Raw genomic sequence first — 27,854 nt, 5'->3', positions numbered from 1 at the left:
AGTGTGAATATTTATGCAAGGCTCAGTAAACGATTCAACACCGTCTTTGCTGCATTACAAGGATTTATTCCAATGCAAGGGTGAGGATGTAAAATAAGAATAAAAAAGAAAGACTTGAAAACATGAAAATGACGCGACAAAAAAAGGCAAAAAGGTACATTTGGAACAATTTGTGAACACTTCATAAGGTGTAAAAGCAACCGAGAGATTTACCGAGTCATTGTTTAAGACCATCAATCTAATTATCAACCGTACAATTTTTTTTCCATCCCTTTTTTTCTTCCATATTGTTATATTGCACATCGTCTCAAAGGAACAACAAAGGATCACACACAGCCTGCCTGGATAACAGGTGCTTGCAGAAGATATTCGTAAGAAACGCAATCACAAAAACAATTTGGCTGGAAACAATTTAAGCAAAAGAAAAAAAACAGTCTGCTGATAAAGAAGCTCGTTTAAGGTTAGTTACGGGTGAAGGTAAGCGACAGGAACATTAGTTGAGGCAAGTTATGGACGCTGACGCCTTCCGGGGCAACTTTCTCCACAGTTAAAGCAACCTAAACATTAAAACTCACACGGGAAAAATAGATGCTGCCATTATTACGTCTGGTAAGATTTAACTGAAGCTAAGGATAAAGACTCAGGACAGGGATTAGAGCTTTGTCTCATGCTACATGATAAGAGTGGAAGAACATAGTATTCACAGTTAAAACAGAGAAGTAGCCGTTCTTCAAGTTTGCTTTGCCAGGAAAGTAACAGGAACAGATGGTGCCACATGTAAGGTGTGTCTGATTGGCTCCACAGGTGAGAGACTGATGGAAAAGCAAAGTATCTCAGTGAAGGACCCTCCAGATGGAGGGCTAATGTCCAGAGACGAAGCTGTTCACCACACCATTAAGTTCACTTCAACTTAACGGTGAAGTGAACTGCCGATACTGTCCAAAGTGACGCCACTCTGGACAGTATTGGCGTCTCAAAAGATTTCGAGCCTCGACAATTAAGCTGGAATAAATAAAAATAACTGTGATAAATAAAAAATGGACTCAACACACCTGCAACGTACCCAGAAAAGTCCTGAATAACTTGGGCTACTTTTAAAAAAAAAAATTTTGTTTACTATTATCTGAATTTATGAACGAATGAATTTTAAAAGAGAAAGTACAATACATCGCATCAGAGCTGTTCAACACAGAGCAAAATGGAGTTATTCCAGTGTTTGAGCTTACGTGTGTGAATTCACATCCTTCTGCTTCGAGTCACGTTTGCGAGTCGTATTGTGCTGCTCGGCGTCTGAGTAATCACTTCACACATATCAGGGTCTGATTCCAAAAGCTGCTTGGTGTTTTTAAACTACTAACGATGCGACATATGCCTCAGCGTTCATTTAAACCAGAAAACTTTTATCGTATGCAAAAGGGTTGAAACTATCTCTGAGAAACGTAGATCTCAAGTTGCTGCTGGAATATCTTTATACACACACTGGCTGTGAAATAGATGTCTGTGTGTGTGTGTGTGTGTGTGTGTGTGTGTGTGTGTGTGTGTGTGTGTGTGTGTGTGTGTGTGTGTGTGTGTGTGTGTGTGTGTGTGTGTGTGTGTGCGTGTGCTTGCGTGTGTGTATGTTTTCACGTCTAAGAGTAATAACCCCCCCTGTCTGTGCTACTGCCTACAAAGTGAGAGGGAAGAGAAGATGTGATGAAGGAGCAGAGAGTAAATGAATAAGAGAGCAGGAGGAAGAGCATAAATCATGAGCCCACGGTGAGGCAATCTGGCCTCCCACTGAACATCCGTCACTGGAAGACGTGCAACTGGTTCAGCTTCTACAATCCCACACACGCACGTGCGCACGCATGCACAGAGTTTGGGAATCACCAGCAGAAATGTTCACTTCTCAACACAGAGAACACGTCCACTAATCAGGACCCTCGTCATCTTCAGTCGTCTCCTTCTCAAAGTTAACAGCCTCAGATCTGAGACTGAGGACAGTAAAATTCACTGGTGAGGAGTCCAGAGCGGAATACTAGAGGAAAATCTGACGTTGCCAACAAAAGCCTTTTAATTACAAAAGCAGCAGCAGCAGTAGTCGTCGAACAGCCTGACAATCCCACAGCAGAGAACGAGGCTCAGCCAAAGCGGTTTGCTGATGCTGTCTAAAGACTGCTGGGCTGTTTTCTTTACCCCGGATGCTGAGTTTGTGCTGTTGGGATGGAAGCCGGATCGTTTTTAACCGAACACGCGACCCGGTCCGCTGGGTTAGAGAAGAGTTTAGAAGGAGCCTCACTGTTTTTTTTGTTCGACCTGAACAAACTTCCCTGAGTCTCTTCCGCAGAATAAAGTAAGAAATGGCGAGATGGTGAATACATGATTTACGCTGCATAACAATGTTAATGTCAGTGGGTTGTGTTGATGACTTCCACTCACGTAGGGCAGCGGTTCACAGAATGTTTAGCTTTTGACCCAGAAAGTAACAGCGGAAGAGATCCTCGTCACCAACTATTTGTTACGCCTCAGTCAGTAAAACGTTACACCAGAGAGCTTGTTAACTTGAGATAAACTTTGTTCCTGAGTATTTAGCAGGGGATATAATATGGTAGATATAATAGAAAGGAAACATTTTATGTACTGAGTATAGATTTGGTTTATCCAAACTAAACTGATTGTCAATCAAGTGTCCTTTGACGTTATGGGGTTGGTTTTTTATTGTTGACAGTGGTTGTGAAAGAACTGCCAAAGTCCTTTTTATTCAGACTTAAATTGTTTAATAATCTAGTTTACTGTTTATTCTTTTCAATCCGCTCTTTGGTAGCAACATTCACAGCCCTGTTAATCCTAACCCAGTATGTCGCGACTAACCCACAACCCAGGACCGGTTCAGCAAAATAAGATGAGCCGATTTTCACCCAGCAGTTTTTAGAGTGCCCAAAAACAAAAAAGGAAAGTGATGTTTGATGGTGTAATGGTTTCCGATCTGGACAGTAAATCCAGTAATCCCAGTCTGAGTCTTTGTCTAATCATGTATTCATTTTTTAAATCTCCTGTAAAGCCCCCAGATTACCCTGCGCACTCCTAACATATTTTTTTTCCTGCACTCACTGCCTCTCGTACACGAAGCTCCCTGCCTGAACACAGCAATAAACCCTCTCTCAGTTCTGTGAAGGTCCCGTACGCAGCGTGTCAGTCAGTTCAGTGGGTTGGTGTCAAGTGTTAAAAGTGCAGACCTCTGACAGTACAAGTGATAGAAACATGAAAAAAATAAATAAACATGGCAACCGTTCAGTGTGATTCGACAGGTAAAAACCATAAAAACAAGACCATCCCGGTCATGATGGCGAATGTTGTGTAAAAATCCAAAGTAAAGCTGATCGTAGGCCTCTGGAGCATTTGGTGACGGCGGCTGTGACCCTGGCGTTGGCTTAATCACCAGGTGATGAGTGAAAATGTGTGTTTACAGTACGACGCTGAACTCTACAGTGCAGAACAGTCTGAGTGTTGTCTTGTGTGCAGTTTTCTCTGGCCGTCTTATCTGAACCCTAGTTTTCCCAATCGGGGGCCGTCAGTCCGTCATCGTCCGAGTCAGACTCTGGCGACGCCTCCTTGATGCGGCGCAGCGCCTCGTGGATGCTCCTGGTCAGCGGATCGGTGGATGCGGGGAGCTCTCCCTGGTCCTTTCTGTCCTTCGAGGGGACGCGTCTGAGTTTGACCCCCTTGCGTATCTGAGCCAGGATGCTGTTGGGGTCGTCGTCGCCCTTGACAGGATGCAGAGAGCGCTGGTCGACCTTCTTCAGGTGGAAGCTTCCCCTCTTTAGTGATGCGAGCACTTCGTCCATAGGTGAGCTCACTGAGGGCAGAAAAGACGCAACATGGCTGATTAGTGAACTTAAGAGACGCACTTGGTGAGCAGATTCAGAAAACGTTAAGCTTGACTTGCACTGACCGGAGAGCAGATGGCGGGACACTCAAACGCATTTTCTTTTCCCAATCATTGAACATACTATGTAAGAGCTACCAACTCTTCCTTAACAATACTCTTTGGAGTTGACTTGCTTTGCTAAGATCAGACATGCCTGCAGCTGATTCAGGCAGAAAGAGAGCAACGAGCGCAACAACCAGGAACAAGCAAAATGTATCTCTTTTATCCTTTTCAGAGTTTTCAGCCTCGGACTGGAATGAAACACGCTGGATTCGGAAATGTTGTTTGGAAATCTCAAAGATCTGACATTCTGAATGGAAAATACAGAAAGTGTCCTGTTTTATATGGCACAAATTGCTAAAACGAGATGCTAAAAAAACTTATCTCCTCCTATTAATGATCACTCACAGCTGGGAAGCAAGAAAAGACATTTTGAATGGTGTCATTAGATATTCATGTATTATAGACATAAATATGATTGGTAGTTAAACATGAAGAGCTTTCAGATCCCAACTTAACCATTACCTCTTCTGCTGTGGGAGTCAAACTCTGGAGTCTTCCTCAGTTTCTTGCGCGCGCTCACCAGCTGGCTGCTGTCAAAAAAGCGAGGAATGAACGGACCGAGTGGTGACAGCATGAGCTCCTCCTCCACGCTCCTCCCTTCAGCGATTTGGCGATATTGACCCACGCTGCCGGACGGAGAGGACTCCTCCTTCACTGGTGGTGGAGGCGGCGGGGGCGGCGGTGGAGGAGGGGAGACGGGGGACGCCAGCAGAGAGGAGAGGGAGCAGGGGGAGCAGGAAGAGTCTGCGGGGCTGGTGACGGGCAGAGGAGGGACGGGCGCCGTGAGAGTCGCAACGGGCTGAGTGGTGAGGGTGGCGCTGGGGTCCGTCTGCACGCCGGTGCTCAGGCACAGCGGCTGGTCTTGAGTCTGGACGCTGACCGAGTCCACGCACTCGTCCCTCCCGCTGACGCTGCCGAGCTCGGCGGCTGCTCTGCCTCGCTCCCGCCGTCTGCCGTGGGACGCTCGAAGGCGAGTAGACTTCAGAATCACCTGGCCCGGGTACCGCTGGGCAGAGCCGCAAACAGGGAGAGCTCGGTAAGAAAAGCACTGATAAAAAGCAGCCTGTAAATGAAGGTGTGAGTACCTGTTTGAAGGAGCGCAGCCTGTCCAGAGTCCGTTGCCTCTCCTGACTTACTCTGCTGTTCTTCCGCTCCTCATCTTCCTCCTCCTCGTTTCCAAGCTGAGACATTTTGAGGATCAGAAAATGTATGGGCTACTCATAATGTAGACAATGTGTTTTACAATTTAAAAAAATTATTTCATAATTTGTTCAAATCTTTTTACAATTGCAAACAAGAATATTACATAGATCTGTTTTTCTGTGTATTCTTTAGCCCCTGCCTGTAAACCTGAGTGAGATGTGTCCCTTAAACATCAACCAGCTTTAAAAGGAGGAAATCAAACTGGATTTCAGGGCTTCATGACTGTGGAAAAATGCATAGTCATTTTGGTAAACACTGAAATCAGGAATAATTAACACTCTAGAGTTTAGAAACGTGTTGCACTTCACAAGAAAATATGAGTTTACTTGCAAAAGAAAATGTGGACAATAATTTAAACAAAACAAACCGTTTCTTGTTGATTTTTGTGTTTCTTTGGGACCCAAATAAAATTTTAGATTCATATTAGCTTATTTAAACAGCACAACAAAACACAGAGAGACTCAAATTACAAATATTTGTGGCTAATTAGCGACTGACCAAATAGTTTGCTCCAAAAGTGTTAAATAACTCTAATAGAGTTATACCTGTAAGACAGGGTGGGACAATGTGTTCTTCAGGACGGTGTGGCGTCTCTGCTGTTTCTGGATGTGGTTGGATACACAGATTTCCTGCAGAAAGACGGCAATGAACTGGTCCAAATTAAAACATCTACACAAATAACGTAAAGACTGATTGAGTCGTTCTTCATTTTCTGCAATTTAAAACATAAAATGATACTGGTTTGAATAAGATCTGCATAGTGGAAGCCGATGTAAGCTAACAGATGTGGAGTTCAAGGTTCACTTCATGAATTAAAGAGAAGAGAGTTTCAGGAACACACACCCTTTTGTTGCGCAGATAGGAGCGCTTGGTGGTGATGCGCCCCCTTCTGGCTTCAAGCTGTCGAGCGCTGACCTGAAGCCTGCGCAGCTCTTCTTTCTCTCCAGTATCGTCCTGCGTTATGTCGTCTGCGCTTTCAAAGGTGTCGTAATAAACCACCTCATCCTGGCGCTCTGGAAAGACCAACACAGGAAGGAAATTTGGGTTTGTAACATAACAAGATGTGACAACATATAAGGGTATAAAATATTTCTCATGGTCAAATATGTCCAGTCTGATTTAAACATTTCTAAGCATATAGCGATGATAATTGTCAAGCCTATTCAGGCGTTGGCTATGTCTGAATGTGTTAATTTATTCATTAACAAAATCTCTATTCAGTTCTATACTTCCCACTTTTTTTAAGTTAAGAACTAAATAAAACAAAACTTATTTTAGAGTTTTAAAATAATTATGTTTAATAACGTGGGTAAAAAAAAGGGAAAATAATCTAGTTCAACAATTATATTAAAACTAGAATACTGAACTGTTATTTTTGCATACCGCTTAAACTTTTTTAATTATTATTATTATTATTATTATTATTATTATTATTATTATTATTATTATTATTATTATTTATTATTGCCATCGTTATTATTATTCACTGCAGATTGACGTGCTGTCCACCTGGGCTAATCTTCAAGTGTCATATCAAAAAATGTTTACTTTTTATGTAAATTGAATATTTCAGTGTTTCAGGATTTGAAATATGTGGCTCATTTTAGTAATTTTGTGGTGAAATACAAACTGTTAAGGAAAAAAAAAAGTTTTATATTTGACTCATTAGAAAAGTTTTTCTGACTTTCTGTCAGCACATTAGCTGGTAATTAAATCTTGTTTCACAAGTAAAAAAGAAACAAAAAAACAAATCTAGTAATCATACCTGCCATCTGTCTGCGGATGCTGTCTAGTTGTGCAGTGAGCAGCAGCTCCTCACACTGCAGTATCTCAGCCTGAATGTCATACAGCTGGAGCTGGAGCTCGTAGTACTGTGTCTCCATGTGGTCCAGGAGGGCCATCGCATCCTCACCGCTACACAGGCTCTGCATCTAGAGGAGACGGATGGACATTTTAAAAGTCGACAACACGTCTAGATGAGCCCGTTTCGTCTCACGCGGAGCTGACCGCAGCACACCTCCTCTCGAAGTGTGTGCTTCCTCTGCTCCAGGCAGATCTCCCGGGCCCTCTGAAGCTGCAGGGTTTCCTTGGCCACAGAGTAGCGAAGCCTCTCCATGCGCTCTACTGCCGCCGTCCAAGAGGACTTCCCAAATTTTCGCTGGTCCACCTTCATTCTCTCATAAACTCCTACACAGAAAAAGGAAACAGAGATAGGGCAGAAACTTTTCAAGAGTTTAACATGATGCTCATGTGAATGAAGCCAGAGAGCAGACGAGTCAGCTTTTATTACTGGAGTCAATAATGTCTTAAGAGTGTTTCATGCTTGACAAAACAGAGACATCTATTGGCCACATTTGGTGATTATTGTCTTTTTGCAGGTCAAAGCCTGTATCTTAAAGAATATTTAAAATACAGAGATAACACAGAACATATGTGAATGGAGGTGTGGGCTCTCATAAATTGCAGAATGGATCAACTAGTCTCCTGATTCTTCTCACTGCATGTCTGTCTGAAACGCCTTGTATTACCTTTCTGGGCTCTGGCAGTGATCTCAAAGTATTTTACAGTGAACTCCTGGATGTTGAGGACTGCCTCTTGAGCTTTCTTCTGCCAGTCAGTGTCCTCCTTCTTCAGAGCCTCAATCCGCCTGGGACCCAAATAGTCATTGTCCATGGAAATCTGATGAAAGAGGTTTAACATGTTTATCCCCCTCAGTGAAAGATTCAAAAATGTATTCAGTGAAAAAAATTAAATAAAACATTAAGCTGCTATGCTAAGATATTTTTCAAAAATAGCTCTTTGACTGTGTAGATAAAAGATAAGGCGCTATAGAACTCATATTAAAAATATTACCTGAAATTTTTATTGCAACCAAAAGAAATAAAGTAATATATCAACAGCACAATTATAAGACAGTCAAATTTGCCTTCGGAGAACAAAACTGAGTGAAAAAACACGGTTCAATGATAATAATGGTAATCAGTCCAATAGCTTAAAACTGACATTCAAGTTATGCAGCTGTATAGGTAAAAAATAATAATAATAATGAAATTAAAAAGAAAAATCTGCTTTAAAAGAAGTTTATTTAACACCAGACTGAGATTAGCTCAACAGAGTCACTTTCATCCCAGTTTGGACATATGAGTATAAAAAAAAATTCAACTTGAAATGAAGCCATTAGGTTTTCATGTTTCTTAAACAAAAAGTTTCCACCACCTCTTGATTTAAAAATCCACTTGGACTGCGATGAATTGGTTTTTATAAAATAACTTTATCATTTCACTTTTAATCTCTTAAGAGGCTGGAAAGATAAAAATAAAAAAATTTGGGATATTGTTGCTATTAATCATTAAGGCTTTCTGCAGAGTTTTGGTGTTGCTAGTTCCTTCAGTTCAACCACATTTTGAACAAAATTCAAAATTTGATTCAAAATTTTTGCTTCTCCTATAGCCTAATAAGTTGCTAATAGGCTTTGCTCAGCCTAACGCCTCCAATATTAACACATCTCTGCATAGTAACACTTACAATACAAATGCACATTAATTTCACAGAAGGATATTACCACATTTATCACAAGTATTAATGTCAGGGTCACATATTAAATCTGTCTCACTTCCTAGAGCTGTTTCCCACTTCAGGTCTACTGGCATCTGAGCAATCTGCAGGAATGTTTTAGATATTACACACCTGCGTACATTACTAAAAGACAAATTACAAAAAGCAATATAAAGAATTAGCAGCTTCAAAATGAGGAGCTGGTATTGATGTATTACTTATATTTCCTGTGCTAAGCTACATGGCTCTGAGGTGCAATCAACTGCAGACTACAATCTAAATTCATGGTTCAAGTGAAAAAAAAAACTTGGCTTAAACTTTACAATTAAATGGGGAAGAGCAGAAAAAAAAACGAATGCATTTTAAGATTGTGTTAAACATCTACAAAAGAAAGATGTTGCTTCATCCTCACGTTGGTGGCATTTGGGGTGTTTCATTACATTAACAAAGGGGTGAATTGCTCCTGAGTCAACTTCAGTAGACACCAGGAAGGCTGAGTGCAGTAGAGCAAGTTGCCCTGGTTTATCCCCTTTCAGTTCTCAAGATGCTGGATTTAGCAGTTTTATGAAAAATCTCACAAGCTAAGGATCTATTTTCTTGAAGGAACACAAAATGAGTCTAATGTTTACCATTTGTAATGCTAATTATGCAAACAAGTGAAGCATCAACTTAGAAAACTAAAATGTATCTTACATTTTACTAATAAGTCGGATTTCAAACACTCTGGATGAGCTCCACGTTTTGGTTGTTGGAACGCCTCCCTGCCATCACCCAAATCTTTATCTCCCTTGACAGATTGTCTATCCAATTCAAGCCAAGGGTATGAATAATTTTGGGCTTAACTTTAGCCTGTCGCCTGTACAGTAACTGAAATGTAAAAGGAAATGTTCCAAAAAGGTGGTTCAGTAAAAGCCTAAACATGCTCACACACTCACTCACTGTAGGATATAAATACACCCTGAAGTACGACCCTCACTCAAAGCTCCCCTCCCCCAGGAGAGGTTCCATGGTGTAATGGTTAGCACTCTGGACTCTGAATCCAGCGATCCGAGTTCAAATCTCGGTGGGACCTTAATATTTTGTGACCTTTGTAAAGATCTGTTCACTGTAGTGAAAAAACAAAGAGTGTAACATCAGCAAGGAGGTAGAAAGGACAAGCGTTGGTCAGTGAAAACAGCTCACTAGTAAAGAAGCGTTTCCTATGTAAGGACAAATACACAGCTGAGTTTTATCTTTGGCCAGCTACATGAATGCTAATCAAAAGTCTGTTGTGAGAATCTTTTCTTGTTCATCTTGGATGAAGCAATCCTTCATATGAGTTAAACATGTTAAAATTCTCAAATTTGACTAGATAAAAAAGCTACACTATATCCCTCTAAGGTGCTGGAAATGAACAAGACCTTAACTGGAAGCTTAACTTTGCTCTCCATCTTTTCATTTGCTGACATTACCCTGTCAGCATAAGGCTGAACCTGCAGTAAGCCTATAGGATCACACAACGCATGACTTATTTATGTTTCTCTGAGACTATAAGAAACTGGAGAGCCACTCCAGCACGTCACCGAAGCCACATCCTGTTACTCTTCCGAATACAGCGCAAAAACGGACTAACCTCAAAGCAATGTTGCAGAATGGATGGATGGTTTATTGAAGGTATTGCAGTGGAAATTGAGTGTTAGGTCTACAATAGTGTGATGTGGGAGTAAAAGATATGAGTCGAAGAAGAATACGACCACAAACATCTACGCAAATTATTGAGATTTTGCATGAACGGGCAACACAAGATAGTGTGTAGTTTTGACCTGGAAAGAAAATGATGCATGGTTTTCAGTTTTTGACAAATAACCTGTGCATTCAAAGCCCTTAATGTGTCAGTCTTAAATAAAACTATTAAGCTCTCAGCGTTTAATCAATTTATAGGGTTCACATGCACGAATTTACTTCTTAGTACAAGATCAGTTGTACAGTGAAACCCAGCAGAGATTTGTTAGAGATCCTTAGGAAACAAACAGCAACAAACTGGCCACATATCAAGTTTAAGACAACATTAGATTATAAAACATGTCCAGGTTTGAACATCTCACAGAGCACAGTTTAGCCCATCGTCTGTAAATGGAAAGTATGTCAACTCTAAGCGTGCTGCTAACGCTTATCTAAACCGACAGGACAAGCAAGAAGGACACAAATCAGGCAGCAAGCAGGGAAGAGTGGCAAGAAGAATCCCTTTGTTTGAAAGAAAGCCTTCAGAAGTCACACAGCAAATACATGCAATAAACTGCTCTGGTCAGATAACACTGGACAACATGCAAAACATTGCACTTCAGCCTGGATGACATCACCTCCACAGTGACTCAAGGTAGTGGTAGTATGATGCTGTGGGATAGCTTTTACATGTACACAATACAGCGTCTCAACACCTTCTGGACCACACTAGCTTTGCTTTTAGCATTTCTTCTCATCGCCACTTTGAGATTAAATTAGGCTGCAACAATCCAAAGCAGAAAAGCTGCAAAAGCAAATAAATAAATAAACGAACAGGATCCCAGCTGTTAAAGTTTACCTTTATCTGCTGTCTGCGCAGCATTGCTAGTTCCCTCATGTCCCTGAAGGGCTGCAGCAGGTACTGGTACAGCTGTGTGGAAGCGTCCAGCAGGCCTCCGTAGGCCTGGTCTTCTTCCTCATATAACTCCAGCAGCTCCACCATGCTGTCCATGGATTTGTGCTTGTCGAGCAGCTGCATCAAAAACAGTGTTTTACTCATCAGTAACTATGTGCGTTACTTGTACAGTATCACAAGTAACTGCACTTGTGAAGTGCTTTACATGAAAACCACTTCAGTTGAAGAAAGAAACCTTAAAACCGTTGATTAAATGAGTCAATGTCATTAAATTGAAAAGCTAAGACATGACAGGAATGATTAAGCACTCTTTGACCTTCAGGGGTAAACAGTAATGCTTCTGTGATGCAAACAGCCTCCCGTTGTTTAGTTCTGGTCCAGAGTGAACGGGTCTCTGGGTGGCTCTGCATGTTTCATATTTGACCAGCAACTTTGACGTGCATTCAGATACAAGACCATTCAAGCCCTGAGAGAACAAATATATCTTAAATTCTAACTTATTTTCTTGGTGTGAGAAAATGGATCAATGTCGTGATACTAAATCCTTGATTCTGCAAATGTTAGGTAGTTGTTGGCTAAATTTACTTCTGGATTTTATTTATGTTGTAGTTATTAAAGTTTATGTCTCTGTCACATGTTAACAGCTGGGTATTTTGGCTTGATTTAAGTGCCTTTTGACTGAATGGCATGGAGGGCAAACATAGATACAACATAGTGTAGTTGCAGTTCTATTCAGTTTAAGTCTGTTTGTCCATATTGTGGCAACGCAGCAAAATTCAGTTCAAAATGTTAGTTGGTCAAGGTTTGTAGCACTTTTTTTCCAAATCCCATGATCGACTGTGTGCATAAAGAATAACTATATAACATATTCAAAGGACAGTCGGCTCTAATTGAATAAACTTTAACTTCACTGTGAAGCTTCTCTGTAGCTGTAAATAATAGAAGTCTTTTAATACAGAGTAAAAGGCTCAATAAGCAAAGTCATATCTGCTGCTGCTAGGAAAAAAAAAAAAGATCAATGAACACACACACACATTTGTAAGGCTGAACAGGCCTGCTGGTTACCAGCAACACTAAAACAGCCATTAACTTGGCCCTCAAATGGAGTCAGGGGATCAATAATCCTGTGTGTGTGTGGGTGTGTGTGTGTGCGCGTGTGTGTGTGTGTGTGTGTGTGTGTGTGTGTGTGTGTGTGTGTGTGTGTGTGTGTGTGTGTGTGTGTGTGTGTGTGTGTGTGTGTGTGTGGGTGTGTGTGTGTGTGAAACCCGGCTACACGGCGACCAGCTATACTGTGTGGATGAGCTGCAGGGGACTGATGATCTGATCACAACCTGTGAGTCAATGACTGACTAAATCTGCTGCTTTATCTGGTTGTTTGGTTTTTTTTTTTTTTTTGTGTGTTATTATTATTTTTCTCCGTCAATGTGTCTAAGTTGACTGGGTGAAACGGCGTGGATCGCATCTTAATGCGACTCGGCCTCTTTTTCGATGCCAAAAGTAGAGCAGAAAGAAAATGCCCTTGATGAGCACATTAGCATACTTTCATAAATATGCACTTTTCTTTAGCAAAAGCTGCACGACACAAGGAGGAGAACTGCAATGCTGTAAAATAAATAACGGAAACATTAATATCACTCTCACCTTATCTCTCTGAGGACACGCTGTTCTGGCTCCACCACTCAAGAATGCATTAACCTACCTCCATTGATTAGCAAGACACAATGAAAGCCAGTGTGCATAAATATAATGTCTGTTTATATTAAGAGCAGCTAATCAATCAGCAGCTGCTGCTGGGATGTAACTTGAGCAGGTCAGGAGTTTGTATTTTGTCTGCAGCACAGTTAAAATCAGAGTCAGGAACATGACATCTTTATTTAGTGCCAGGTTTTAGTCGTGTTAAAGAACAATGTTAAGCAATATAAGACCATTTTTATCATATTTTATCATTTCTGATCATTTTTATAACTTATTCACAGATATTAGCACACAATTCATAAAAGCTCATAGGAGCAGAAAGGAACCATGATAGCAATCATATGCAGCTCTGCATCTCAATGATCTAAAATATACTGCTCAAAAAAATAAAGGGAACACTTCAGTGTTCACTTAAATGTTTAAGTGTTCCCTTTATTTTTTTGAGCAGTGTACATGTATAAATGAAAAGTTATTTCTATCATTTAATAAAAAGTTGACCTCATCTCTATTTAAAACAGAGACAAAGTCTATTTTTAGACTTTATATCTGTTATTTTTGATAATTACAGTTTTGCAGAAAATGTAATTAAATTATTTTATTTTATTTTTTTTACAAAAATGTAGTGATCACAGCAGTCCAGCAGACATTGAGTGTAGGTGACAATTACTGAACATGCTGGTTGGTTATTAAGGAGTGCTGTTACCGACAGTATTATTAACAAGATGAATGGAATGAAAAACTGACTAAAAAGATACTCAACCAATAGAGTGTAGTCAAGCCTTGAGACATTTGTTAAGTAAAAACCCACTCAAGAGTTCTGGATAGAATCAGATAGGACTGCAGCTACGGAGGCTAAATACACAAGTTAAAATCAACACAGCTGATTGACAAGTTACGACTTCCTACATAAAATGCACTGAATCCTGTTAAATTATTATTTATAAGACCAGGTACACTTTTTATAACTCTTTCTTTGCAATCATTTTTTTTGTGTGTGTGTGTGATGATAATCACAATGGGACTTAACGGCACAATATGAACACCACGTATAATTTCATAATAACCCGTAGCAAACCTGAAAGAGAGCCTAAGGGTGTCCAGTGTGGTCCCAGTGCTTTTGGGAACCTCTATGTTACCTGGTAATATGATATTAGCAGAACCACCTTTGGGTTAGGGTTAAGGTTTCAGATTTGTTCCAACATGTATTGCAGAGATTCTTTATCTAAAATCGTTCAGGTTTTACGAGACAGATGCTTGGACCCGTCTTCATATTGAGCGAGTTATAGGTGAGCGGGTTATTCAGGGGGTCACCAGGACATGCAACTGTCATAGGTGGGACTGGGTGAGCGACAATACTTAAATTATTGAAGTAAAGTCATAGAGACATCCAGGCTCTTACAGCAGAGTGTGGTGCTTTCCAGAGATTATTAATGTCACTCACTTCACCTGTCAGTGAGTGATCTTTATGTTGTAGATGATGGCTGACCATGTTAGCCATCATCCAGATCAGGACACCGCAATCACTGTAAATGCTACTATTAAATGAAATAGCAGCATCAGACATTCCATCAACGAAGACGACTCTACTTTATTTCAAAAAGCTAATTATGAAAACTGAAATGGACTAATTGTGCCTCTCTGTTCATGTGTGGTGTGTGTGTGTGTGTGTGTGTGGTTCATTGATTTGTGTGTGTGGATGCTATTGCCTCTGTCAGCTGTGTAAGCAGCCAGCAGCAGTCACGCTGAGAGCGCAATATCTCAAAGCCGACATGCTTACAGGTGCAGCCCAGTCTTACTAAATCTCCCCTTACTGACTGTCCAGCTGAGTCGCTCGATCCATTACACTGTGAATCTGGCACTTTTTGAGATTTACTCTAAATCTCACATACTTTACTGCATTTAGTTCAAACTTATACTGTTGTTGTAATTAGAATCTTTCTTGTTGGGCTTTAATCAGTTTGGTTCTCTTTATTCTTCTGGATCAGTGGTTTCTAATTTTGGAGTCGAGAGACTAGGCATACCTGAGCAGAGCTTGGAGACAATACTGCTGGAATGACATGAGCTACATTTGGTGGTATTCTGAAGGAGGTCTGGTATCAGTGCAAGGCAAGCTAGAAAAAAGTAGCTATTTATGATGTGTGGGTAATAAGCTCAACCAGCCAAAAGGACTGGCTGTTCAAGTACACTGCCCTTCATTGGAAAGTATTCGAAAAACAGTGTATTGGAAACACTTTTGAGAAACCTTGTCTGAACTGAAATGCCAGAAATAGGACGTGGGAAGAGTTATGGGTTTAAAAAACTAGTGAGTTTTCCTGACTGATATGCTCCAAAATCGGTTAATTACTATAAGAAATACAAACTGGTAACACTGTGCTTTTTTCCATTGCATTTTGTACGTTCCAAACAGTGTATAGCAACTTGTTCACTAAATAAAGACAGAACAGCAATGTGTGTGCATCAAATTTCAGACAAAACATGTCAAAAGAGCAAATAAAGTTTTTTTCTTTTTTTTTACCAAAGCACTCATTAAATTAAACTCCGGTGTAGCCTTGTTTGATTTTGAGATTGAGGTAGATAAGAAACCAACTTTCACACTCAGATTTCCACCTAACCAACTTTTCCGTTCAGCTTTTCAGCTTGAATTAATAAAATGTCAACTTATGAGTCGAAATACAATGCACAAAGTAATGTGGTGTCAATAGTAAATTTTTTTTTTTTAATGAGTTCAGTATCGACATTACAATGTCTATCAGTATGGTGGTACATCTTAGTATTAGAAGTAGCTTTCTAGATCATATGTACACAAACTTACTTTAATGTGTGTTTTATTTTTTATTATCAATTGTTTATTTCATTGGAGACTGCTAAAAAAGGTGCTATGACTGGATTTTCCATAATGATAAAAAATATATAATCTTATACTTAACTGGCATGATTGCCTTGCCACTTAATTGGGTAAACCCACAGAACTGGGTAAGACCACAGTGACGTCACTGCCCATCTCATTTAAAAAAAAAAAAAAAATATATATATATATATATATATATATATATATATATATATATATACTAGCGGTACAAGTCAGCGTCGGTACGTGTATCGCCTGCGCTGCTGGAACTGTTGAGAGGAGGGGGAAGGGGTTGCGCCGCGTTTCTGTTTCATTTTTACCCAGGAAGCATATTAGCTAAACCGTGGGAGAAAATAGTCACTGGGACTGACTACTATATTCCATTGAGGGACAGTAACTTTAACATTACATATATATCTTTCTAAACACGCGAGGGCGCACTTTCTCCGTCTATAATCAGACATTAAAGCGACTTGAAACCATTCCTCCCTCCCTGGCACCTCCAGACCCGGGCCCCCATCGGGCAGCCGCCCCCCCCGTCCCCCCCCCCCCAATAGCTCCGCACCTACATTGTCACGTAAATAAAATGTGTCACATACAGTAAAAGTAAAAACACTTTTTCACCTCCTGCAGATGTTTCGTTGCCCGGTTGACAACCTCTTCATATCCGGACTGCCTCAGCTCACTCAGACTCTCATAGTACTCATCTGGGTCGTCGTTCTCCGTGAACAGAACCTGCGACAGGATCTTCCATCCGCACGTATCGAGCGCGTGGCCGAGGTACACCTGTAAGCCGTGGCACAGCTCGTCCATTTCGGCCTCCGACACTCCCGGCGGGCCGAACAGGACCGTCCACATCCCGGCTGGCTCCTCCGGAAACACCGGCAGGCAGGGCTCCAGGACGGAGTTCACGGAGCAGAGCTGCAGGTGGATCGCCCGCAGGTCCTGAAAGGAGAAGAGTCCTGCCCAGCTGCAGTCCTCTCTGCTCAGGCTGTCCAGCTCCTCCAGCTCCAGAGAGTCCAACGAAGGGGACAGCTCGTCCTCTCCCAGTATCTCTGCATCCGTCGGAATCTTGACTGGACTCGGTTTAGTCGCTATGACCGACTTGGTTTTAGGGTTGCATGCTTTACTTGGACTCCGAGACACTTTATCCCTGGCGGGACTTTCAGGCCATCTTGTTTTGTCCCCATCCAGGCTGGTCAGTTCCGCCAGAGGGTCCCTGCCGACGCTTCTCCTCTGAACCGTCCTATCGTGACACGTAATGGCAAATTTCCCCTCCACCTCATTCCAGGCGACGATAAAAACAAATTTGTGCTTCTCCTTTTCCTCAAACGCATTGGGGCGAACTGCTACCCATCCCGACTCTAAATTATCCTCCATAGTGAAGGACATTTCTGCCAAGTAATTAAAACAGACTTCCAAGAAACTGCGGAAAACCCGGAGCGCAGTTAGACGGAGAGCATTACAATGTTGAAACAAAATTAACCGTTTCTCTCCGGGGGTACTTATTTTCCTGCGGGGCTACCCTCCTTCGTTTGGGCGGATGGATTTGGAGCAGTGCGTTGTCATTTCCCATCTCTGGCCCACCTGCCTCTAACTCGGATGTCTTCCTGTCTATTTCAGCCTCCTGCAGCCGCTAGCCTTGTTTTTAGCTCCATACACGGACACACGGCAACAACGGGCGGCAGTGTATTTGTGTTTACCACCAGTCCAACGTTAGAGCCGCCGCAGCCTCCGAGCTGCGTCCCGTTATCCTCAATCCCTCGGCTCCAGACCTCCCTTCTTATCATAAAGCACCAGCGGAGAGCTGAAGCAGAAGGGCACATCGTTCAAAAACACCACGCCGAGGACATGCATGAGTAGGATGAATGCGTTTGTCAAACTGCGTTGTCAGAAAGGCCAGCATCTTCTCCAAACTGACAGCAAGTCCGAGTTATTTCTCATTATTTGCACAGAATGGTGCTGCATTAAAGTGCTCTCAGAAATGGAGGACTGACGTTAAAAAAAATGCTCGTTCACATACAATACCAAGCCAGAAGTTAGTGGTTATTTGTCGAATTATTTTATCAGAAATACACCTGTTCTATATATGTTGCTATAGTTAAAAAATCTGAGCGACAGTATACGTCTTAAAATTAAAGACGGCTTCTTTAGGAAGCATTTGAACGCAACAATGGAATCTCGACGTATCCAGTGCACGTAGACGCGCTGACGTCCTGTATTGGATTTGCAGATCATATTCCCTAACTGGGGTCGGAACAACACTGTGAGTCATAAAACATTAAGTGAGAGTTCTTCAGTGACTCTCCAAAGAAATAAAACAAAATAAATAAATAATAATAATTTATGTTAATAAAGCTATTGTTTATCATTTGTTAAACTTTCTCTTTTTCTGCATTCTTGTTAAGGTAACAAGAATCGCCCCTTAGACTTTATTACTGTAACATCTACAAATACTAATATTAATAATACTGAGAGCATGAAGTTCTCATGAACTAAAATATCTGAAAAATGCATGCAATGACCTAAAGATATTTAAGAAAAGATAACAAAATTTATTTAAAATCTTTTAAAATCTATTAATCTGTAGAAATATATAGTCAGTTCAACCTAATCGTGCACAAATTCAGTCACAGACAATCCACATTAATCTCAACTACTAAAATATGAAGTCAGTTCAGCTTTTTACTGAAAAGGCTAAAAGGTTTTCCATCAAGTTTTGTATCGAGTCACTGCAGCATACACTCTTCCTGAATCAGCGTGTATTTTTAACATCTGAGGAAGCATCGGTAACAATAAATAAAGTAGCAACACCAACAGACAGTAATTCTCTGAAACCTTCAGCAGAGACTAGAGCAACCTTTATATGTCAAACCTTTTAAACCGTGTAGCTTTCATGTATATTTGTTTCAGTTTTCTACAGCCAAGAGTTCAATCTGTAGTAACTCCATTACTCAGCATTAAAAAAGTGATGAAGTTGTAAGTTTTTGTAACATTTTAAAGATATTGTTACACAATGCAAAAAATGTGGATGAATATTTCATGTATCCATCCACTTTTTTACACCTTTATCCTATTGGGGCTGGGAGGGGCACTGGTGCCTATCTCCAGCCCTCAACGGGCAAGAGACCAATCATCCTGGACAGATCGCCAGTCCATCGCAGGGCAACACAGAGATGGACAGGACAGAACCCACACATGCACAGGGAGAACATGCAAACTCCATGTAGAAAGACCCCTGGCCGGGAATCGAACCCAGAACCTTCTTGCTGCAAGGCAACAGTACTACTGGTGCAGCTATTTTATGTGGTCATGTTAAAATCATTTCTTTGAACTATATAAACATGTTTCATTGTCAAAAAAAAAAAAAGTAATTAGATGTGGGTTAATTTTACAACATGTGTTCTTATCTCTCCAGCCTTTAATTCTGATATTGTTTTATGTTTTGTATTTTCTCTTCATCTTTTACATTTTGTCATGTTCCAGTTTCAAACCTCTATATATTTTAATGACGTTTTATGTGATAGACTAATACAAAGAGATGTATTAGTGTGAAGTGGAGGGACAAATTATCCTCCATTTTCATTTTTAAAAACAAATCTAAACAGTGTGGTTTACATTTAAAGGCTTTCTTTTTCTTTCAATCTTTCTTTTGCGTGTGTGTGGTGAGTGGACAGAGATAAAACTGTTCTTTTTTTCTTTTACATTTTCTTTCTCTTATTTCTGTTCCTTTTAATGTTTAAATTGTTATAAGAGATTGGTATTTTTTTGGTGGTTTGACTTAAATAATAATAGTGATAGTTTGACTTAAAAATAATAGTGTTTGTTTGTTACTGGTCGTGTTTTTCTCTGCAGGGATGACGTCCTTAGGGACACCGTCCCTGTCGTTGGGACAGGGAATGAGAGTGGTGCCACAGCCAAATACCTCTGTGGAGCAGGTGCTGTTGGCAGTTTCAGACAAAGTGGGACACGAAAATGTTGCATTCGCTTCTCGTATGAAGCAGGTGCAGGGCTGTGGGTTTGGGATGCAGGGATTCCAAACTTAAACACGTTCAAGTGTTTATGTACTTGGATTCGCCACTCAGTTGTTAGATATCTCTTTCCGTGTTAAACACGAAGAGGGTTATTATATGGGTTATGCACGCTCAGGTCTGATGAAGTGTTTTGAATGTGGAGATGAGGAAATCTGTACTCTGTCCTGGAGAGGGCGCTGTAAGATTTGCTCGAGATTATCAGAAACCAAACAAAACAACACTCACTTCCTGGCGGGATTCAAACAGCAAGCTGCTTTAAATAAACACGGAAATTTTAGAATTATGTAACAAATATGAAAAAGGAGACCTCTGAATTTTTTTTTGCAGTATTGCAAATAAAACGAATTATGATACAATTATAAACACCGAATAAAAACTCGGGCAGAAATTGTTTGAGGATATAGTTAAAGTGTTTAATTTTTCATACATCCGACGGACCTTGAAGGGGCCATCATGCAAACAGAATCCGCGACGCATTAATTGTGAATTTATGACGGACAAGAGCTGTGTTAGTAACTAAGACAAACTTATTCATAGCTAGCAAGGATTCACTTCAAGCGTTTTCTTAATTTTATGTAATTAAATTATTAAAATACCTTCAGTAAAACCTTATTAATTCCTAAGTTGTGATATAATAGCTTGGCATATTGTGAAGCCGAAGTGAGATTTGCACTGTTATAAACGTCAACTCGGGATACTTGCAAAGTTAAGGTGAGATATTTAAGCTAAAATAACAATAGTTAATCGTAGTAATGGTGGTGTCATATTCAGATATCGGGGAATAGTTCCCCATTTTTATGTCTGACAGGAATTTTTTTCGAGAATTGTTACATGCAAACATTTCATGATGCACTAGTCTGTTTTATTTAAAGGATATTCGTAACATACGTAGCTCCAACCACACTTTTTTAACCAGTGGCAAATTGTGTGTAGATGAGCTTTCTGTACGCTGTAAACATTCATTGTGAACAGGCAATTTTAAAAATATTTTTATTAGTTCTATGCAAATAAACAGGATAATCCTCAAGCTTTGAAAACTCAGTTGCATTAAAATATACCTTAATACACACAGGAGTCATATCAATGTAACGTATTTCAATCTCACGGTGCAACACAGGATATAAAAACATCCTGCTAAGCACACTGGTAAATAGTTCCCACTCCTTTTCTTGTTCGGAACCGTTTCTGCATTGGCAGATTTGAACGCAGCATTTGCATCATTATCCTACTAAAAATCACAACCTGGTTTGTAGTTTACTAGCAGATTCTACTAGAAATGGATTTAAAATCTATTCTCTGATTTCAATCCAGTTGATTTATTTATTTTTATCAGTCTTTGGGGTTGGTGTTGGTTTGACATCCCGCAGATGGACAACAGCAGCTTAGATCAGATGGTGGTGACTGTGGGCCAGAATGAGGGTCCAGCTGCCGAGGATTACCCAGCACAGGAAGACACCTCACCAGCAGACATGCTGAGGTCCGTATCCTCTTCTTACCTAATATTTCAACATTGTACTCAATTCAAACCTCGCTGATCTTTTTCAAATTATTTCAGAATCAAGCAGCAGATGGCGAACCAGTGTTTTGAGATGACTGTGCAGCTCAACGCAGGTACACAACCAGACATTTTACTGTGTTATTGAATTGCTACGCTATCAAGTTCACAAAAAGCTGATTTGAAACTCAGGAAAAAGTAAGCGGCCCTGCAGCACATCTCAGGCAGAAAGAGAGCTGTGAGTAATTTTTTTTTTTAAAGCCTCTTTTATTTGGATCTAGAAGTTAAATCAGATGCAACATTAGGAGGAAACTAAAAACTGCCAACATTCCAGGCCAGACTGCGTCTCGGAGCTTGAACGTGTGAAGACGGTCCATTTCAACAGCAGCCTGGCTCTGCACAGGTGAGACTAACCTTCCACCGTTCAGCTTTAAACTGTAGCAAACCTCTGTCGGTGATTTGTCTTCGTTTTGTTCCTCAGAATACAGATGTGGAACGCTATAGGAGAAAAAATGAAGCAGACGGATCCGGATGCAACGTAAGTACCTTCGTAACTTGACAGAATCGCTACTGTTTCGCCCCCGAGATGTTTTTGTTTGTAACAAACGTCTGCTTTTCTTAGAGACCTGAAGGCTGTGAGTGCTCGCTGCATGGCTCTGTGTTCGCAGATAAAACAGCTCCAGATAGTAAGTTTTGGCTTGTGTCATATCAGTTGTGTGGCACAGACTTCTTGAAAAAAAGTGAATTTCATACCTCAGTTTTTCATGCTTTTTAATAGGAGACCAGAAATCTGCAAGATGAAATTACAGAAATACAGAAGGAGAGACTGGGTATGTTGTGGCATTCATCTATCCATTTATTCATTCATCATTTAGTAATTTATTCAATCATCTGTTTATTCTTATGTTTGTCCATGTGGCCGTCCATCTTTACAAACTGTGGTTTTTCACAGGTTCATGTATTTACAGCATTATACCCGTGTAAAAGGTTCATTTGAAGTTTTGCATCATGACCAATGACTTAAAATTTTACCAGAAAGTTTAGAGATTTGAGTCTTAAAAAAGAAAATTGTCAGGAGTTCTCTGGCAGGTTTTATTCGTGTTGCCGATGGCTTACTTTAAATGATATTTGTGTGTGTAGAGATTAAACGACTCACGCATGAGAAAATGAAAGAGACGCAGGAGTTGTTGTCCAACAAAGAGCATCCAGACTCAGAAAAGTACAAAGCGGTGCTGGAGAAAGGCCAAGAAAACCTGGAGATTTATAAGAAGATGGCCATAATGGCACAGAATGTCCTCAGGGTAAGTTACACACACTAAAAAACAAAAAAATCTCTGAACAGCTCATTAGTAACATTAACATATAGTTTCTAAATCTGTTTCTTTCTCTCCTCAGGGCATCCTGTTGGCGTGTAAAGTTAACTGGCTGGATGAGCCAAACCTTCGTGAAATTGTAATGACGCTGGAGGACTTTCCTACCTCTGACTAGAGCAAACATTAATTTATCTCAGTTATATGTTTTTAGTATTGTGCTATTTAATAAAAATCTATTAAACCCCGTTTGGTTTCCTTGCTTTTTAAACAGTGTACATGAGCTCCCACTAGAGGGCAGCAAGGAGCTCCAGGACTTTTAGCTATTCTGTCATTGAAGAAGAAGAAAGGAAGACACGTGTGGCCTTAGTGTAGTTTAAATTCACTCAGTATTTAGAAATTTGGATTAACAAGAAACATACACGAAACATTTTTACAGCTCTTTGAATAGAATTAAAGAAGGAAATGCCAAAGGTCAAAGCGGAGAAGAAGAGCAGGCAGCACCAAGATGTTAAAACCCAAGGTAGGTTTGTCCGAGCAGTAGCTTGTTAGCTTTAGCATGTTAGCAAACATTGGTCTGCCAGCTGTTGAGGCAACAGAGGTTATGTCAATGCGGACAGATTTGTGTCACTATTGGAGGACACCAACATGTGGCATGTTGTTTCCTTTCTAGAACTTTAATTGTGATATTTACATGATCGTAATGGATGACAAAATGAACTGAAATGTTGCCTAATTTTTTAAGGGATGCCGAGTTCTTCGTTTAGGGGTTCAGTCAAGTGAGGACACTCAGTCACATCTAATCACGGAGATGACGTTCATGTCATTTGACAGTTTTAAAGCTCAGTTCTCTACTAACAATCTAATAAATGTCTTAAGGTGCTGAAGTTAAATTGTACAAACTAGGTACACACGGATGTTTGAGCATCTTTTATTTTGTACTACATTCTCCAAGTGTGTCCATCTATTACACTAACTTTAATCTGTCCACCTGTACATCCTTGGCTCCGTTTATTTTTCTGTCCATCTGTATGTGTAATCGTCTATTCGTCCATTTATCAATTCCTCTATTCACACATCATCCACCTGCCCATTCATCCAAAGGCCAATCTGTCCTCTTCATTTTCCTGTCGGTCTGTGCATCCTTATATCCTCACCCTAAAACTGACTGGGACCTCTGAAAATTTGAGTCAGTAAAAGTGCAAACACCCTGGTGTGACAGATGAGTTCTTAATGAGAAATATTTGGTGTCTGTTGCAGGGATCATGTTCAAAACTGGCATTGGTCAGCACATCTTGAAGAATCCGTTGATCGTCAATGGGATAATTGAGAAGGTATGAGTCTCAGCCTGGTGGAAGGAAACCACACACTTCACTATTGGGTGTTTCAGCTGCTGAGCAAAAAGAATTGAAGCCACAAATCTGTCTAAATCTGAATATTGAAGGCAGAACTTAGGCTGACAAAGGATATTAAAAACTGACTTGTAAAAACATACTTGTGTGAATTCAGGTATATTAGGACATATTGAAAGTCGATTTATGATTTCCTTGATGGCCCCCTTTCACTGACTTCACCTCGTCAAAAACGACTGACCTGAAGAAATTTTAAATTCATTCAAGAGTTCAAGGGATCTTTGCTAAGGCTGGAGTCGGCGCAACAAGAGCCACTAAGCTCATCGAATTGGCAACTAGTGTCTTACTTGGGCTAAAAAGAAATGGAACTGGACAATTGTTCAGTTGTCCAAAGTCTTATGTTTAGATGAAAGTAAAGGCTGCCGTCTGGAGGTAGAGTTGAAAGGGGCATAATGATGGTTGAAATCCAGTGTGGTGTTTCCGTGGTGGTTCGGGGTGCCGCGTCATCTCCCGGTGTTTGTCCACTGTGCTTTCTGAAGTCCACAGTCAATGTAACCGTTTGCCAGGAAACCTTTGAAATTTTTCACAATATTTGAATTATTTTTTAGACATACATGCCTGTACATTTCTCAACTATGAGATTATTCTGATTTTGACAGCGACTAGCATTAGTACCAGTGTGTCCCTATAGCAATGTTTGAGCCTAAAGCAAATGGATCTACTCAACTGGCTTCAGAAACATGCTTCTTTTGTAATTGATTGGAGGTGATTTATAATGTAACTTGTTTTCCAGGCTGCTCTCAGGCCAACAGATGTGGTTCTGGAGGTTGGACCCGGTACGGGTAACATGACGGTAAAACTGCTGGAAAAAGCAAAGAAGGTGAGCATCTAGAGTTTTGTCCCGCTCCATTCGGATGGAGAATGTGTAAAATGAATCGTATATCAAATACAGCAGCGCACGTTTGCACAACTAAAGTATGTTTGTTTTTAGTTCTCTAAAGCTTTTGCTGTCGATCCCGATTCCAGACTGTCGGTATATTCTTCTTTAAAAGCCTTATCTAACCTCGGCATAAACCCAGCTGTTCTGTGAAGGCCTCTGAGGTTTTGTTGGAGAGTTTTAGTGAGCAAACGGCATCAAGACGACCGAGGAACACAGCAGACGGGTCAGGTAGAAAGTTGTGGAAAAGTTGAACAAAGAGTTAGTTCAGAAAACATCTCGCATAACGCTTTTCAGTTCATCATCCAATGTGTTTCACAACATTTTTAAGTCTTTAAGGAGAGCTCAGGTGGGAAGCTGTCAATAGTGGAACCGTTAGCTATGCGCTAAATACATTTGACCGACATGCTAAAGGTTTTATGTTGTGATTCTGTGTTTATAACATAAAATTCCTACTCTGATTTCCTCCTTGTGCAGGTGGTGGCCTGTGAGTTGGACTGCAGGCTGGTGGCTGAACTCCAGAAAAGAGTGCAGTGCACGTGAGTGAGGACAGCAGTCTGTGCTGAAGTCTGCTCTGTGTAGAGTAGAAATCGTCAGATTCATGACCATTCCGAGACCAAGTGAAGCTTTGTTTCTTTCGACAGGCCTTTGCAGAACAAACTTCAGATATTAGTCGGCGACGTCTTAAAGACAGATCTCCCTTTCTTCGATATTTGTGTCGCTAACTTGCCTTATCAGGTAAACACTTTATTTCCTGCTTATGATCCAGATTTCCTCATTCTTATCTCAGTGTAACTTTTGCTACTTGCTTGTGCAGATTTCTTCACCGTTCGTCTTCAAGCTGCTGCTTCACCGACCGTTCTTCAGGTCAGGATGACTGGAAGCTTCCAGCTGAGATGCAGCTGTCTAGTGTTAAGGTTCCTCTTTGTGTTGTTTTGTGCAGATGTGCCGTTCTGATGTTCCAGAGAGAGTTTGCGATGCGACTGGTTGCCCCGCCTGGAGACAAGCTGTACTGCAGGCTGTCCATCAACACACAGCTGCTGGCGCGCGTGGATCACCTCATGAAGGTCGGCTAGGGAACTCTTCAGATCAACGGCGATGCTTTTCAATTATGCAATGTACGCAATGTTGGAAGAATCTCTGTCGATCCTCCCAGGTGGGGAAAAATAACTTCCGTCCTCCGCCGAAAGTTGAGTCGAGTGTCGTCAGGATTGAGCCAAAAAATCCTCCCCCTCCTGTTAATTTCCAGGTGAGCTCCTACTGCCTCTGGTTGGTCTTTGAGAAAAAAAACATTCGGTCATAAATACAACCGTTTCTTCTGAATGTGACAGGAGTGGGACGGTCTGGTGAGAATCGCCTTCATACGGAAGAACAAAACCCTCAGTGCAGCTTTTAAGTGAGAGACAACCCGCTTTACTCAGAAAACTTGAGCTGGTTTCCCTTAGCGGAGGATCTAACAGGTGTTTTCATTTACCAGGTCTACCGCGGTGGAACAGCTGTTAGAGAAGAACTACAGGATCCATTGCTCGTTACACAACATGGTGAGTAAAAAAAAAAACAGTGAAGATCATCTAGTTTCATTCATTTACCCGGTTCAAAACTCATCCCTCCATCTTAACAGGAAGTCCCAGCTGACTTCAGCATCAGCAAGAAGATCGAGAGCGTTCTGCAGGAGGCGGATTTCAACGAGAAGAGGGCCAGGTCCATGGATATCGATGACTTCATGGTGTAAGCTGCATGATCCAAATCTGCACTGGATTTTTCTTGAGTACACGATCCAAGATTAATTTTTAAATTGTTTTTTTTATCCTCAGGCTGCTGCATGCGTTCAACTCTGCAGGAATCCACTTTTCATGAAGAGCTGAGACAGAACTATGAATGGAGACGGAAACAGTCTGACTGATCTGACCTCTCGTAGATGAGGGATAGATTTGCCATAGAACTGTGAATGTTTGGATAAAACATGTCAAACAGCTCATATTGAGCACCATTAAAATCGTGTATAAGGATGTATTGGTTCCTTTTTTTGTCCTTATTTTAAAAGTGTATGAGTGTTTAGCTGACTGCAATTCGTAGAGGGTTATGGAAACCACATGCATCACCTTCCTCATTTTCCTCCTTGTGAAGTTTTTAAAATATGCATCCATCATTTTTTAATCAAACCAGGTTTTTTTATGCTCCCAGAAAATATTATATACAAGGATTAAACACACAGGTTCTCAAAGTCTGAAGTTTGATTTGCTCCTTGGTGTCGATCATCTGGGTAAATATAGAAAAGTGAAAGTACAACGTAGAAAATAGCAATTTTTTATGTTAAATAAAATACCAAAAATTAGAATCAGGGTAGAAAACGGTTTTATCCCCTGTACATTAATCAGTCATTCAAAAACAAAAATTGGGCTCAGAAAAAAATATTTTGTAGACATTTCTGGAGATTTTAAGTCTATCTTGACCATTTTAAAGTATACTTAAGTTAAATATGAATTTGTGGCAGATTTCTGCAGAGCTGGTTTTAAAACGCTTCAGACTACAGCTACTTTCACCCAGTCAAACCCACACATTAATATGCAGATTGGTAAGCAACTCTGGGCTATAAGTGCCTTGCTCAGGAGTACCATTGAAGGGGAGCAGGAATCAAACCTACAACCTTCAAATTGAAAGATTGCTCTCAGACTGAGCCACATTCATACCTAGTAAATAGTTGCCTAAACTAGAAAACAAACGATCCTCATACAGATGGTATTCCCAAATAGTCGGCAGCGAATACTTAAAGTGGACAGTAGGGGGCGAAAGAGTCAAGATTAGAAGGAGTTTGGACTCACTAGTTCCATCTGCGAA

At 40.7% G+C, this 27,854-nt stretch overlaps 3 protein-coding genes and 1 non-coding gene across 5 annotated transcripts; 3 read left to right on the top strand and 1 right to left on the bottom strand.

Annotated features, from left to right (window-relative positions):
• Nucleotides 1–45: 45 nt before the first annotated feature.
• Nucleotides 46–17,840, bottom strand: LOC103470411 (junction-mediating and -regulatory protein-like). Its single transcript, XM_008418839.3, has 10 exons — nucleotides 16,513–17,840; nucleotides 11,289–11,462; nucleotides 7,702–7,852; nucleotides 7,191–7,360; nucleotides 6,939–7,104; nucleotides 6,017–6,186; nucleotides 5,719–5,802; nucleotides 5,056–5,151; nucleotides 4,433–4,976; nucleotides 46–3,835 (listed from the first exon to the last, which is right to left on the bottom strand). The coding sequence occupies exons 1-10, from the start codon at nucleotides 17,278–17,280 to the stop codon at nucleotides 3,528–3,530; spliced, it is 2,631 nt and encodes an 876-aa protein (XP_008417061.1). The 5' UTR covers nucleotides 17,281–17,840; the 3' UTR covers nucleotides 46–3,527.
• trnaq-cug (transfer RNA glutamine (anticodon CUG)) lies at nucleotides 9,729–9,800 on the top strand. Its single transcript has one exon. It is a non-coding gene; the product is annotated as a tRNA-Gln (tRNA).
• Nucleotides 17,841–17,926: 86 nt separating the features above from the next.
• Nucleotides 17,927–22,975, top strand: cenph (centromere protein H). 2 transcript variants are annotated; one of them, XM_008418841.3, is made up of 10 exons: nucleotides 17,927–20,633; nucleotides 21,290–21,399; nucleotides 21,478–21,533; nucleotides 21,610–21,655; nucleotides 21,752–21,820; nucleotides 21,899–21,955; nucleotides 22,040–22,103; nucleotides 22,196–22,247; nucleotides 22,558–22,718; nucleotides 22,813–22,975. In XM_008418841.3, exons 2-10 carry the CDS (start codon nucleotides 21,290–21,292, stop codon nucleotides 22,903–22,905), a joined length of 708 nt encoding a protein of 235 aa, XP_008417063.1. In that variant the 5' UTR covers nucleotides 17,927–20,633; the 3' UTR covers nucleotides 22,906–22,975. The 2 variants fall into 2 exon arrangements, with proteins under 2 accessions (XP_008417063.1, XP_008417062.1); XM_008418840.3 differs by having other exon boundaries at nucleotides 21,256–21,399.
• Nucleotides 22,976–23,047: 72 nt separating this feature from the next.
• Nucleotides 23,048–27,025, top strand: dimt1l (DIM1 dimethyladenosine transferase 1-like (S. cerevisiae)). The gene is made up of 12 exons (XM_008418842.2): nucleotides 23,048–23,250; nucleotides 23,988–24,061; nucleotides 24,873–24,959; nucleotides 25,494–25,555; nucleotides 25,661–25,754; nucleotides 25,834–25,883; nucleotides 25,960–26,083; nucleotides 26,173–26,265; nucleotides 26,348–26,412; nucleotides 26,494–26,557; nucleotides 26,638–26,744; nucleotides 26,831–27,025. Exons 1-12 carry the CDS (start codon nucleotides 23,193–23,195, stop codon nucleotides 26,871–26,873), a joined length of 921 nt encoding a protein of 306 aa, XP_008417064.1. The 5' UTR covers nucleotides 23,048–23,192; the 3' UTR covers nucleotides 26,874–27,025.
• Nucleotides 27,026–27,854: the final 829 nt, after the last annotated feature.

The sequence above is a fragment of the Poecilia reticulata genome, chromosome 9 (assembly GCF_904066995.2).
Source record: "Poecilia reticulata chromosome 9, P_reticulata-male-v2, whole genome shotgun sequence".
Lineage (NCBI taxonomy): Eukaryota > Metazoa > Chordata > Actinopteri > Cyprinodontiformes > Poeciliidae > Poecilia > Poecilia reticulata.
Note: the sequence above shows the minus strand (reverse complement) of the source record. Positions and strands in the feature narration are given on the sequence as shown.